The sequence below is a fragment of the Heterocephalus glaber genome, unplaced genomic scaffold (genome assembly GCF_053883595.1).
Source record: "Heterocephalus glaber isolate CG9 unplaced genomic scaffold, H.glaber_assembly_v1.0 deba00001606, whole genome shotgun sequence".
Lineage (NCBI taxonomy): Eukaryota > Metazoa > Chordata > Mammalia > Rodentia > Bathyergidae > Heterocephalus > Heterocephalus glaber.
Window position 1 is genome coordinate 16,599,673 of NW_028258377.1, and position 12,522 is coordinate 16,612,194.

At 40.3% G+C, this 12,522-nt stretch overlaps 1 protein-coding gene across 2 annotated transcripts in view; it reads right to left on the bottom strand.

The window, feature by feature from the left end:
* Positions 1-1,787: 1,787 nt before the first annotated feature.
* Positions 1,788-12,522, bottom strand: part of Atp6v0e1 (ATPase H+ transporting V0 subunit e1) — a 36,498-nt gene continuing 25,763 nt past the window's right edge. The window contains exons 3-5 of one of the 2 annotated variants that reach the window (XR_015444776.1): positions 11,447-11,576; positions 6,110-8,487; positions 1,788-2,285 (exon numbers count right to left, since the gene is read on the bottom strand). Coding sequence is in view for 1 of the 2 variants with exons in the window: in XM_004836372.3 (XP_004836429.1) it covers positions 11,483-11,576 (94 nt within the window). In the remaining variant the exon portion in view is untranslated. The remainder of the gene's footprint in view (positions 2,286-6,109; positions 8,488-11,446; positions 11,577-12,522) is intronic. The other variant, XM_004836372.3, reaches the window with a different exon arrangement.

Consider the following 12,522-nt stretch of genomic DNA (forward strand, 5'->3'; position numbering starts at 1 on the left):
CCCAGTGCCAATGGGCTGTAAGGCTTGACTTTGTGAATCTGAGGACATGACTGCATGCATCGGAGTCATACTTTCTCAAGTGGTCAGAGTTCAAAGCTTGTGGCACCCTCTCACACATTCACAGTAACCACCAGCATTGCTTCTCAGATGCAAGTCCCGATTAGGGCTCATGTAAGTTCTTCTGGTGGAAGACAGCTTAGGCCCAGAGTTGGCTCCCGGCCAGCCCAACTCTTAAAAGAGGCATGTTGGCCAGTATAAATTACTCTAGAATAAAAATTAGAAAACAAGGATTCTGCTCCCCAGGCTGCTTCTGACCAGCTGCATTAAACCAAGCAAGGAAATCTCCTTGTATGAGCTCAGATTCCTTATTTATAAAACAACAAGGTATATCTACACTATCATGGGCCCTTTAAGAACTTCAAATATTCAGGCTGGGGATTTAGCTCAGTGGCATCGGGTCTGCCTTGCATGAGAAAGGTCCTGAGTTCAATCCCCGGTACCGGAAAAAAAAAAAACCACAACTCCAAAACTTCAATGTTTGGGCCAGGGATTTAGCTCAGTGGTTCCGGCACCTGCCTTGTAAGTGCAAGGTCCTGAGTTCAATCCCCAGTACCAATAAAAAAAATGTACATTGCCTAACTTTCAAAAAAAATATTTTTTTTTTGGTAGGAGTGCTGGGAATCAAAACCCAGAACCTTATACATGCTAGACGAGTGCTCTACCACTTTTACCCTACCCCCAGCCCAACTTTCAGAAAAATGTTAAATTCAAAACAAAAGTAAAGAATAAAAAGGAAGAAATGAAAGCAGGAGAGACACTTCAACTTGAAACTCTCTTTGGTCTTAAGAATAGCAAAGTAATGAGTTCGGACAGTTTAGGGGGAATAGAAAATTACAAACTGCAAAACAGGAAATCCAAACTTGGCTGGCTGTCAAAAAGCTATGAGGTGGTAAAAATTTAAATCTATTTTACTTTTTAGTTTCTTAAAACTAACAGAGCTGCCAAACTCATGAATTGATACCTGCTACTAATGCACAAAAGCACTGCCCCTGGCTGGGCTTTTTAATCATTCTAGGTTACTTTAGTCCTGTTCTGAGGGTGTGATGTCTCCATCTCAGCAGCATTCACTCCCTGGTCGCTATAGCTGATAGTCATCCTCCACATGCTCACCACTGTAACCTATTTTTCTTAAGAGACAGGATCTCACTGTGTTGTCCAGATTAACATTTAACTCCTGGTCTCAAGCGATCCTCCCACCTCAGTCTCTAGGGTAGCTGGGGTTACAGGTGAGTGGCCATCATTTTTAAACAGTGGTCAAAGGTGGCCCTACTTGTATCTCTAAGTATAACCACTGTACCTCTCTAAATGACATATCAGCTCCTGAACTTGCAGGAACCCCAAGATAAACCTGTTTATTCCTCTAGTGCATCACCTAATGGCACTCAAATGGTTACTGAATGATTAAGAAATGTACTTACCAGTCTCTTCAGGGATCTCAAACTACAAGGCAGGGTTTATACATCCAACCTAAGTTCAGACACCAAAATCTTTGTTTTGTTTTGCTTTTTGAGACAGGGTCTCGCTATGCAGTTCAGGCTGACCTTGAACTCATTATGTAGTCAAGGCTGGCCTCAAACTCACATCGATCCTCTTGCCTCAGCCTTCTGAATCCTGGGATTACAGGTGTGAACCAGCATGCCCGGCTGACAAAATCATTTTTAAAACGGCATTATTATCTAGACACAGAATAGTTTATAGAAATGAATTTTATCAACACCAGAGCCAGATTTCCATAGAAAGCAGAAAAATATTTTATTCCAAATGATGGCAGATGTAAGAAATTCATCCTGAAAATATAGCTTGGTGTAAATCTGCTGGGACAGATCTTTCTGAGCACAATCTCCAACTGACTGCCCCACTGGAGTCTTATTTGTCTTGCGGCAGTTTCTCAACACACTGCTGATTCCTATGTTGTGAGCTGGGAGGAGCTATCTTCAAATCCACAGATGCCAAGGCAAGAGTAACAGAGTTCTCAGAAAAACAGCACCTTCTCCCTCAGAGGAGTGCATGTACATTTTGTAGAGTTAGCACAGCTTAGGTTAAGTAGGCCCATCTTTCATCAAAGTGTAAAAAACGATGAAGGAAAAATTACTGCATTGTAGGAAAAGATCTTCAAAGATGGTGTGAACTTAGTTGAAGGCAGCTGATGCCCAAAATAGGCAAGTCAAAGAAGGCGGTCTGGGTTCAGAGGTGCTTTTGGATCTAGAAGAAATTTTCTTCGTGACCTGCAAAACAGAATCATTCCAATAACTGGTCCTCAAACCTTCTGAAGGGGAGCAAAAACATAACATCAAGAAAGTCAACCAGGACAATACTTTCAAATAAGTGGGTGCACAATCAATGTCTAAACAAAGAACTCTAACAAAGAACTCAATATGGGATGGGGCAAAAGGTTTGATTACAAGGATGTTGCTGAGCTGTCACAGTGCGTGATTCAACAGCCTGTGTTACAGCCAGAAGGAAGTATGAAGGTGCTAACACGGATGGTGCTGGAACTGAGAGTGCCCTGGGGTTACCAGTCACCCTTCACAGCAGCACTGTGAGCACAGGTGCCCTGCAGTCTCCTCTCAGCTCCCTGTCTGCCCTCGGGCTGCACTCTAGGTTGTTCCCAATGCTGGCTACCACAAGTGTAGGTGACAAATGACAATTTTTTTTTTTGAGGTACCGAGGATTGAAAGGAAAAGGGAAAGGAAAAAAGAAAACAAAAAAAGAAGAAAAAAATGTAAGTTACAGACTTTTTTTACCATGCACTAGGAGACTGTCAGGCCAAGGAGTGGGAATTAGAATGACTTGTCTGAAAACCTCATAAAACCTTTTGCTCTGGTCTAATGATCATTTTCTTTCTTTTTTCTATTCTCTTTTCTCTTTTCTCCTCCTTTTGTCCCTTCCTCCCTCCCTATCTCCTTCTTCCTTCCTTCTGAACTCCCTCCATTCCTTCAACTTGAACTCAGGGATGTTTTAGCACTGACTTACATTATCAGCCCCCTTTTTATTATTTTGAGAAATGGTCTCACTAACTTGCTAAGATGGGACTTGAACTTGTGATCCTCCTGCCTCAGACTCCCAAAATGCCAAGATTGTAAGTGTGCACCACTGCACCTGCTCTAATGATCATTTTCTGTTCTCCTTAAGGCAGTAAAAGTCCTTCCATTCCAGGTAGATTAAAAACTTTACCTTGAATACTACAGTAGTGAATGTGGTTATTTTATGTGTTAACTTTCTATATAGAACATACAGATTAGACTTCTTCATTGTTTAGGTTCATTTGTTTGTTTTGTTTTTCTGAGACAGGGTTTCACTGTGTAGTTCAGGGTGACCTTGAACTTACTATGTAGTACAGGCTAGTATCAAGCTTTCAACAATCCTCTTCCACAGCCTCCTGAGTGTTGGGATTACAGGTGTGCACCCCTATGCCCAGCTCCATTTAGGCCTTTTCTGACAAACAATCACCAAGGAGAAAAGCAGGGCTTTCACTTTTGAAAAATTACACACAAATGAGGGATAATTTTCACTCAATCTCAATGAAACCAGTTTGAAATAAATGTGAGTGAGCATTATGTTAAATATATGGTCTTGAGGTTTGATTTTGGAGTAAATGAAGGAAGTGTATCACCATCTCATTGACAGTACATAGCTATTTGGGAGTGGTGCTAAGGAATTCACAGAGTCTATGTTTTAGGTTTCCAAAATAAAGCAGCCACTGAGGTTACTTTTAGATAAAACTGTGAATAACTTAAAAATATTAAGGTCAGAGCCAAGTGTGGTGGTACATGCCTAAAATCCCAGCACTTTAAGTGTCTGAGGCAGAAGGATCACAAACTCAAGTTCAGTCTGGGAAATTCAGCGAGATTCTATCTAAAAAAAAAAATTACTTTTTAAAAAAAGTCTGGAATGTAGCTCAGTATGAAGGCCTTTGGTTCAATCCCAAAGACCAGCCTGGTCTATACAGTGAGATCCTGCCTCAAAAAGAACGAACAAACAAACAAATATCTTCAGGAAAGGGTATGTGAATGTCATTCTTTTTGTTTTTGTTCCCCCTCCCTCATTACTAGGGATTGAACACTGGGCCTTTACACTGAGCTACATCCACTGTTCCTTTTTAATTTTTTGAGACAGGTTCTCCCAAGGTCATTAAATTACTGGAGCGGGGCTTGAACTTGCAATTCTCCTGCTTCAACCTCCCAGAGTGCTGGGATCACAGATGTACACGCTACCACACCCAGGATCTTATTTTTTTTCTTGTGGTATTGAGAATCAAACTCAAGGCCTCCCATATGCTAGGCAGGCACTCTACTAGAGGTTTTTTGTTGTTGTTGTTGTTTTGACAAGGTCTCGATGTGTAGTTCAGACTGGCCTTGCACTCACTATGTAGCCCAGTCTGGCCTTGAACTTGCAGGGATCCTGCTTCAGTCTCCCCAGTGCTGGGACTATAGGTGTGCACCACCACACCCAGCCACCTGAGTATATTTCTTAAGGGACATACAGGATAGGGTTAATTTTTATCTTTATTTTTTCATTTCAGATAAATATGAAAAATAATTTCTTCCTTACTATGATGTGTAAGGTATATTTTATAGAAAGTAAACTACAATAGGTGAGCAAACTGAAGGCACATGTATTTAAAATATTATGGAGGTGGATGTGGTGATGCACTCCTATAATCCCAGCACTCAGGAAGCTCAGGCAGGCCTGGGCTACATAGGGAGACCCTTTGAAGGCAACGTACCAAATGAATGGCAAAAACTGGAGAGCTAAATACATCTAAGGATAAAAGAAATCACTTAAAATAAGATGGCCCTGAAAGGAAGTACAAGCACTTGGCTAGGTGGCGAAAGAGAAAACATCAGAGACCATTAAGAGAATGGGTGTGCTGAGGCCAGAAAGCACAAAGAATCCACACTGGATGGCATTTACTAACTGCTTTCTAAATTAATGAATGCAGTAGGCTAGTGAGGCAGGAGATGCTAAGTAAAGCTAATTAGGTCAAGAACTTGTAAATGGCAAGGCTAGAAGCACCAGTTCATGTAGGAGGCAGCGAAAAGAAAGGATGAAAAGTGGTGGTGGTTTGCGGGCAGCCTGGGAAGGTGCTACTGGCTGAGTCAGAGAGCTAGACATAACCTGCAGATTAAATGTTTCTATATTTTGTGGCTCCTGGGACCTTTGGTGACCCTAACAAAAGCTGTGTACTTGTGTTTTATTTGCATTTCACGGGGTAGGCAGCCACTAAATTCAGAGACGTTGGGTTAAAACACAACCCCATTTTAGCCCAGTAAGAACTATCAAAAGTTTTGGGGCAAGCAGCAATTGGTCTCAGGAAGTGCAGCATCAGGAAGGTGGACAGGGTGGTGCTCTGGAGATGGACAACTGCAGAGATAGGGATGCCAGGTGAGGGCTGGCATCAGGGCCTAGTGCTGCAGTGATCTGGGCCAGAAATTAGGGTACCTGGAGAAGGAAGAAAAGGAAGGCCAGACACAGACTAATAAGAGCAGAGACTAACAACAGGTTCTGACCCTAAGTGACAGAGCAAACTATGCCATCGGGAACTGAAACGGAGACATGGCTGAATCTGAAAAGGGAGCAGAATATCCAGGCGGAGAGGTCAGACTGAAAAAAACACTTTGTGGTGAGGGGTATCTTGAATACACAGGCACCTCACTGCCAATATCCTCTTTTCCTCTCTTGTCCTAGGCTTTATAATAAAATAGAGTATCTGCCCTTTAGGATTATGGTAAGCCATACCACAATGGCAAGTCTTGGACAGAAGTCAGATGTTGTGACATGTGCCTGTCATCCCCAGCTACTCAGGAGGCTGAGGTGGGAGTTATCACTTGGGCCCAGAAGTTCAACCCAGCCTAGGAAATAGGGAGAGCTCATCTCATAAACAAAGCAAAGTAGCAAAGTTTCAGGCCAGCGTGGGCCACACAGTAAGTTTGAGGCCAGCCTGAACTTCAGAGCAACACCACGTCTCAGAAACAAAACCAGACCAAAACAACAATAAAACAAAACAACACAAAACCCAAAAACCATGAAAACCTTTTAGGATACTGACCTGAAGCCAAATCCACTCCTCAGGGGATTCCACACAGCATCACATCCCACAGCTGTAATACAGTGCACGAGTGCAAGGCTGCACACCCACAGCGCCCACAGCCTCGATGCAACACTTCATAGATATCTTCGGAAGCCCCACTTAGCAATCAAGAAAAAGCACACAAGGCTGGCTCCAGGAAGAGATGGAGCGAGCACTGGACAAGATTTCTGGCCAATAAACAATGAGTGTAACTCAGCCTCTCATCAATAACTATGGTTCAGTTCTTCAATACCGGAGAGAAAACCATGACAATTAAAGTGAATAAAGTAGCAAAGAATCGGGGGGTGTTTAACAGTATGCTGTTCAGAGGTTCAATTTCATCTATATAAAATTATTCTTGGGATAGGGGTGGGAATCAGGGACAGAGCACTTGCCTAGCACATGCAAAGTCCTGGGTTTAATCCCTGGTACCACAAAGGAAAAAAAAATTCTAAAGCTTTCATGACTGAGCCTTATTCTTCTCTACTGAATATGTCTACCTTACATTTACTTTCCAAATTGGCCTCTTAAAGAAATCATGTACAGCTGGGCAAAGGAGGCCTTGGGTTCAAACAATACTACAAACAAAACACAAAAGTGAAATAATCATGTACAAAATAAAATTATTTTTCCTTATCAGGTAAGGACAGGCCTAAATCTGTTTTCTGAACTCCTGTATCATCTTACTGTTACATAAAATTCAAAGTTCAAAAGGAAAATAGAGCTCAATCTTTTGATTTTACCACAAAGCAAAGTGAGATACTATCTTCAGAATTCTGTCTGTTTTAATCCTAGGCACAGATGAGCTCAATCTCTCTCAGTCTCACTCTCCCCCCACCCCTTTTTGAAGACAGGGTCTCATTATGTTATCCAAGCTGGTTTTAAACTCAGGTTCAACTGATCCTTCCTCAGTCTCCAGAGTAGCAGGGGCTGTAGGCACACAGGCCACAAACCTAGATCTCTTGATGTGCTAACTCCAAAGTTCTAGAGTTATGGGCCATGTAATTATGTTCAGTGGTGAGGTGGTCTGACATGATGTTCATCATCAGGGCCCCCTGGAAGTGCCTCCCACTTCTTGGTATTTTGTTTTTAAAGGAATGACCATTAATACAGGGTTTCAAACATCCCAGAGTTATGCTGCAGACCCGAGTGCAAATGTTAGGAATATGTCAGTCAGTCAGGTCAACAGGAACATAAGACTGAAAAAGTGGACCCATGTAACCTTGTCAGATTCACCCAGTCAGTGTTATTCAGTGTCAAAGGGCTCAATTCTCTACTGAAGGAAAGGAAATGAAGCTCAGGGAAATGAAGTGAAAGGCAATGCCAGAACCAGATCCAACAGGACTGAAGTTCCCAGCTTCAGACCTCATCAACCTCACCTAACATTCATTATACTATAGTTCAAAAACAAGAGAACTTGATGAAAAATGTAGGTTAAAAAAATCATGTATGTCAGTGGCACCGCGCCTGCCTGACACGTGCAAGGTCCTGAGTTCAATTCAGCGTACCAAAAAAATATATATATATATGTCAGCCAGGCATGGTGGTGCACACCTGTAATCCCAGCATTCGGGAGGCTGAAGCAGAAGAATCACTGTGAGTTCAAGATCAGCCTGGACTACACAGTTAGTCCAAGTTAGTCCAATTACCTAGTGAGACCCTATCAAAAAAAATTATATATTTAAAAAAATATATATATATTGTATATAAAAGACAAAATTCTAATAGCACGGGGGCACCGACTACCTGCCTATTAGATTGGTAAAATCCCAGCTATGAAAAATGGGTACTATCATACACTGATGATGGGAATGTAAAAATGGTATAATCTCTATGAAGGAGAATGCAGCTATCTCTAGAAAAACAGTATATGTTTGCAACCTGGAGATTTTATTTTTCAAGGAATCTACCCCACAGGTCACATGCAAAAATACCAAATGTCATATGCACAGAAGGTGGTGCGGTTGCATCAGTAACAGCAAAATATTGGAAACAAACCATGAAATTATGATACACATATATATTGGTTTTCTGAGTCAGGGATTTAGCTCAGTGGTTTCACTGCCTGCTGCACAAGTGCAAGGACCCCAGTTCGATCCCCAGTACCAAAAAGCAAACAAACAAACAAACAAAATATATTGGTTTTCCTCTGAAGTTACTGGCTCAAAACTCCCTACCCAAGACAGGCCATACAAAGTAGAAATTCTCTGCTCCAAGGTGGGTCACAGAAAATTCTAATCTTCCCTGTCTTTTTGTCTTGGAGCTGGCCAGAAATGAAATTCTCCAGGGCCGGGGATGTAACTCAATGGTGCCACACTTGCCTCACAAGCCCAAGGTCCTGAGTTCGATCCCCAGTACTGAGAAGGAAAAAAAAAAAAAGACATAAGCAAACAGGCCTTGCTAGATGCCCTCACCCTATCAGCATTAGATAAGCAATGAAATATCCATAAAATTCCAAAAGGACAGGGTTTGGCAAGATGGCCAATGTATGGAGGTTTTCAGATGGTGGTGGTCCCTTCTGCCACATGCCTAGCCCTACCCATATCTTTGTATCCTCTGTAAAATCTTTTATAAGAGATCAGTAAAATGCAATATGTATATGTACCAATTTCCCAGGAAGAATGTATTTATTATGCAATCTGAACATATACTAATAAGAAAACTTTCTTTTAAAAAACCAGTAAACTGTTTCCTGAAATTCTGTAGTCACTCAAATCCAACATGAGGAAGGGGCTATGGGGAAGCCTGGTTCATACCAGAAGTCGGTCAAAAGTGTAAGCAAAACAACCTGGGGCTTGTAACTGGCAGCCCTCAACCTGTGGGAACTGAAACTATTTCCAGGTAGGTATTATCAGTATCCACAAAGCCACAGAATTGCTTGCTGGCTTGATGTGTGGGGAAACCTTTTGCCCCACATGTGCTATAAGAAGTGAACTGTATTGTGAGAGTGTAGGGGGAGAAACTGTCTGAGTTGTAGTTGGTTTTTCCTTTTTCAGACAACCCAAAGGATATCAATGGCTTTGGGAGTTAAGGAAGATGTCTATACACTGATAAGCACCAATTGCCAGCATACATTATTTGGTGAATAAAATAAGGTACTGGTTCCGGCGCCTGCCTTGCAAGCTCAAGATCCCGAGTTCGATCCCCGGTACCAAAATAAAATAAAATAAAATAAAATAAGGTAAAGAATAGTATATATGATATCTTTTCTGTGACAGCAGCGTACATGGGTACGTATATAAATAGATGAATGTATTTATTTAATCTTTGTAAAATGATAAGGCTTCTCCACACATATCTTACTTATACTCAAACTCTATATTCAAAAGAACAGAAAATAAAATTAATATAAATTAAATATTAAATGCAACAATTTAACTGTATATCCAATTGATGATATAACCAACAAAGAAAATAAATTTTTTTTTTTTGAGACAGGATCTTGCTTTGTAGTTCAGGCTACCCTTCAACTCACTGTGTAGCCCAGGCTAGCCTCCAACTCATGGTGATTCTCCTGCCTCAGCCTCCTGAGTGGTGTGATTAAAGGTGTGAACCATCATTCCTGGCTAGAACATAATTATTTCAAGTGGTCTCAAAAAACAGCATTTTGCAACTCCCCATGATGAATGTAATCATTCTATACTACAAACATGTACTAATAAAAATTTGAAAAGTGAAAAAAACCCCAGCATTTTGATCTTTATTTATTGTAAGGACAAAGCAGTAAAGAAATCTTAAACTATATTTGATAAACTTATAATTATTAGTTATAGTGGTGTTATTTTGAAAGTACAGCATTTTATATATATTATAGAATAATGAAAGTTATTTGCTGTCATTAGGAACCAAGATTCTCAGCAAATATGAATGATATGCAAGTATAAAACCAATGCAGTAAAACCCTTACAATGTTAAATGAGTTAGAAACACTAATGTGAATTCATGATTTAAAAAAAAAAATGAAGTATGATAAAAAATTACAGCGAGTATCACTTATGTTGCAATCCTTCTGCCTCAGCCTCCTGAGGGATTTACAAACTGGGATTTATAAGCATGTACCACCATACCTAGCTGAGATTTTTCTAGAAGGAAATTTAGAAAGCAACTGGAGAAACAGCTGAATGCAAGTCTGGGACAGAAAACATATAAGAGGAGTCTGGGACATCTTGATGTTGCCAGAAACTATAGGAACTGACAAAAGCTAACAACTAAATGAGATACACAGAAGCCAGTCTAAATAAGCTCCCATTGTCCAAAGAAAGAATAACTTCATATAAAACAGATAACAAATGTAATTAATTAAAATTAAAAAGAAAAGTTCATTGGATATCCTCAAAGTAACCTGGGCTCCAAGATCTCACTTTGAAAATAAAAAGAATTAAATCTGTATCCTGCTTTTCCCACATGATCTGTATTTCAAGGTTATTAAATAATCCTAGTTCATGCTGGAAAGTTGATCTTTATAGGAATGTTTCAGTTAATCAAATATGGAAGAAATGCTCAAACTACAAAATCATCAATTTTGCAATTTCTACTGAAATGATTCAGACTATGATCATGCATGGATAAAATCACTGGATGAAGGCTGACAAGAAAACTTTACCACTGAAGGGACCAGGCTGTGCTGTCATTACCTGAACCGAGTGATCATCTTAGCATCAGAAAAATAGAAGAGCCAGCCACAGCATCTCCTGATGTGAGGCAATATGTGATTCATGTACCACCACAGAAGCACCCTTGCCAACAAAGTTGAACCTAAATCTATTTAAGCATGTGGCAGTAACTACCATTTAATCAAATAACAATGATAGAGCAGCAAATAAACAAGTTTCCTCTCAGCCAGCGAACAAACTTTCTACTCTACCAGTGTTTACTTCTCTGATTCTCAGAACCAAATAAAAGCTGCAACTTTAAGACCAGCTTTCAAAAGCCACCCTCTCCATCCAAAGCATTCAGAAACATTCTTAATTTCAAATTTGTTAGCCATTTCTCATAGGTGATGGATCTTGCAACACCAAGTACAAACTGTCACTTTGCTGATCTGTCTGAAAGCCTGCATCCAAGCTTAACTTTGCAAATCAAACTGTATTTCTTTTAAAAGGCAGGGTTATAGTAGAATTGAAAAACCTCTTATGAATAAATCCCTAAGATTGAGAATGGCTTAAATTCTAACATTCTGCTCCTCAGGTCACATTTTGCTTTCAGCAGCTGGCTCTTGCATTGTATTAAAATGGTCATGAAATTCTGAGAAAAAGTCCAAGTAAACTCTAGCTTACTGACTGACAATACTAATATTAAAGTCAAGTGTATAGTCACCTCAATGACTGGGCACTGTGGAGTATGTCTTCTTCCTCAAGGCCAATGATACTTCAGATACCAGATGGTTTCATTTTTTAACTGTGGTCCAAAGAGAGGGTTGAGTTGGGCCAGAATTGCAATCAACCAACTAAAAAATAACAAAAAAAAAAAAAATGGAGAGAGGAATAAGAATAACCAAAGGTGGTGAAACCATGTCGAAACACAACCATTTTCCTGTAGGACAGAAAAATGCATTAATAAAACTTAAATCTATTGTGTTCAGACCAAACCCTCAATACACATTGTGCTAATAGGAGCGTGTCTGATAAAATATTTCCCAGCACAAATCATGCCTTTATTTCCCAGCACAAATCCAGAGCATTGAGGCTTTGTCACAGTATGTCTCTGCCTTTTCTCTCATTACCTGATTATCTTTCTAAGGAACCAAGATTTCCTGAATTCCTTCTATCTGTACTTCAAAGTGTCTTCACCTAATCACAATTTGTCATTGTCACAACTTCCAGGCTCAGGGAAAATAAGTCTTATTATATACATGCCGCAAATGTTAAGACCCACAACTCATATGACATATCCATTTTTGCTAGTATTGCAAGGTCCTATTTCAGCCTGTCAGCTTCCATTTAAACCGTAACACTTATGCTTCCCTTCTCTAATCACCACTGCCACTAAAATACATAATATATCTTGTGGGCGGCAGTGGAGCTGATCCAAATGGGCATTTTAATTTCCCCTGCTTACTTCAGAATCTAAATAATAAGGTACAGTATTCCTCTGTATTACAGACCAATTATGGAGTACAATGCTATCTCAAGGTTAGAAGCAAAAAACAGCACAAGGGCCTGGGATTTAGCTCAGTGGTTCTGCTGCCTGCCTCACAAGTGCAAGGTCCCAAGTTCAATCCCCGATACCAAAACAAAAACACCCCCACAAATTTGGGGCCTGGATTTAGCTCAGTGGTCCCACCGCCTGCCTCGCAAGCACAAGGACCCGAGTTCGATCCCTGGTACCAAAAAAAGAAAGAGAAACAGCACAAGTTACCTTTAAATTTTTCTTACACTGTTCAGAAAGTTCTG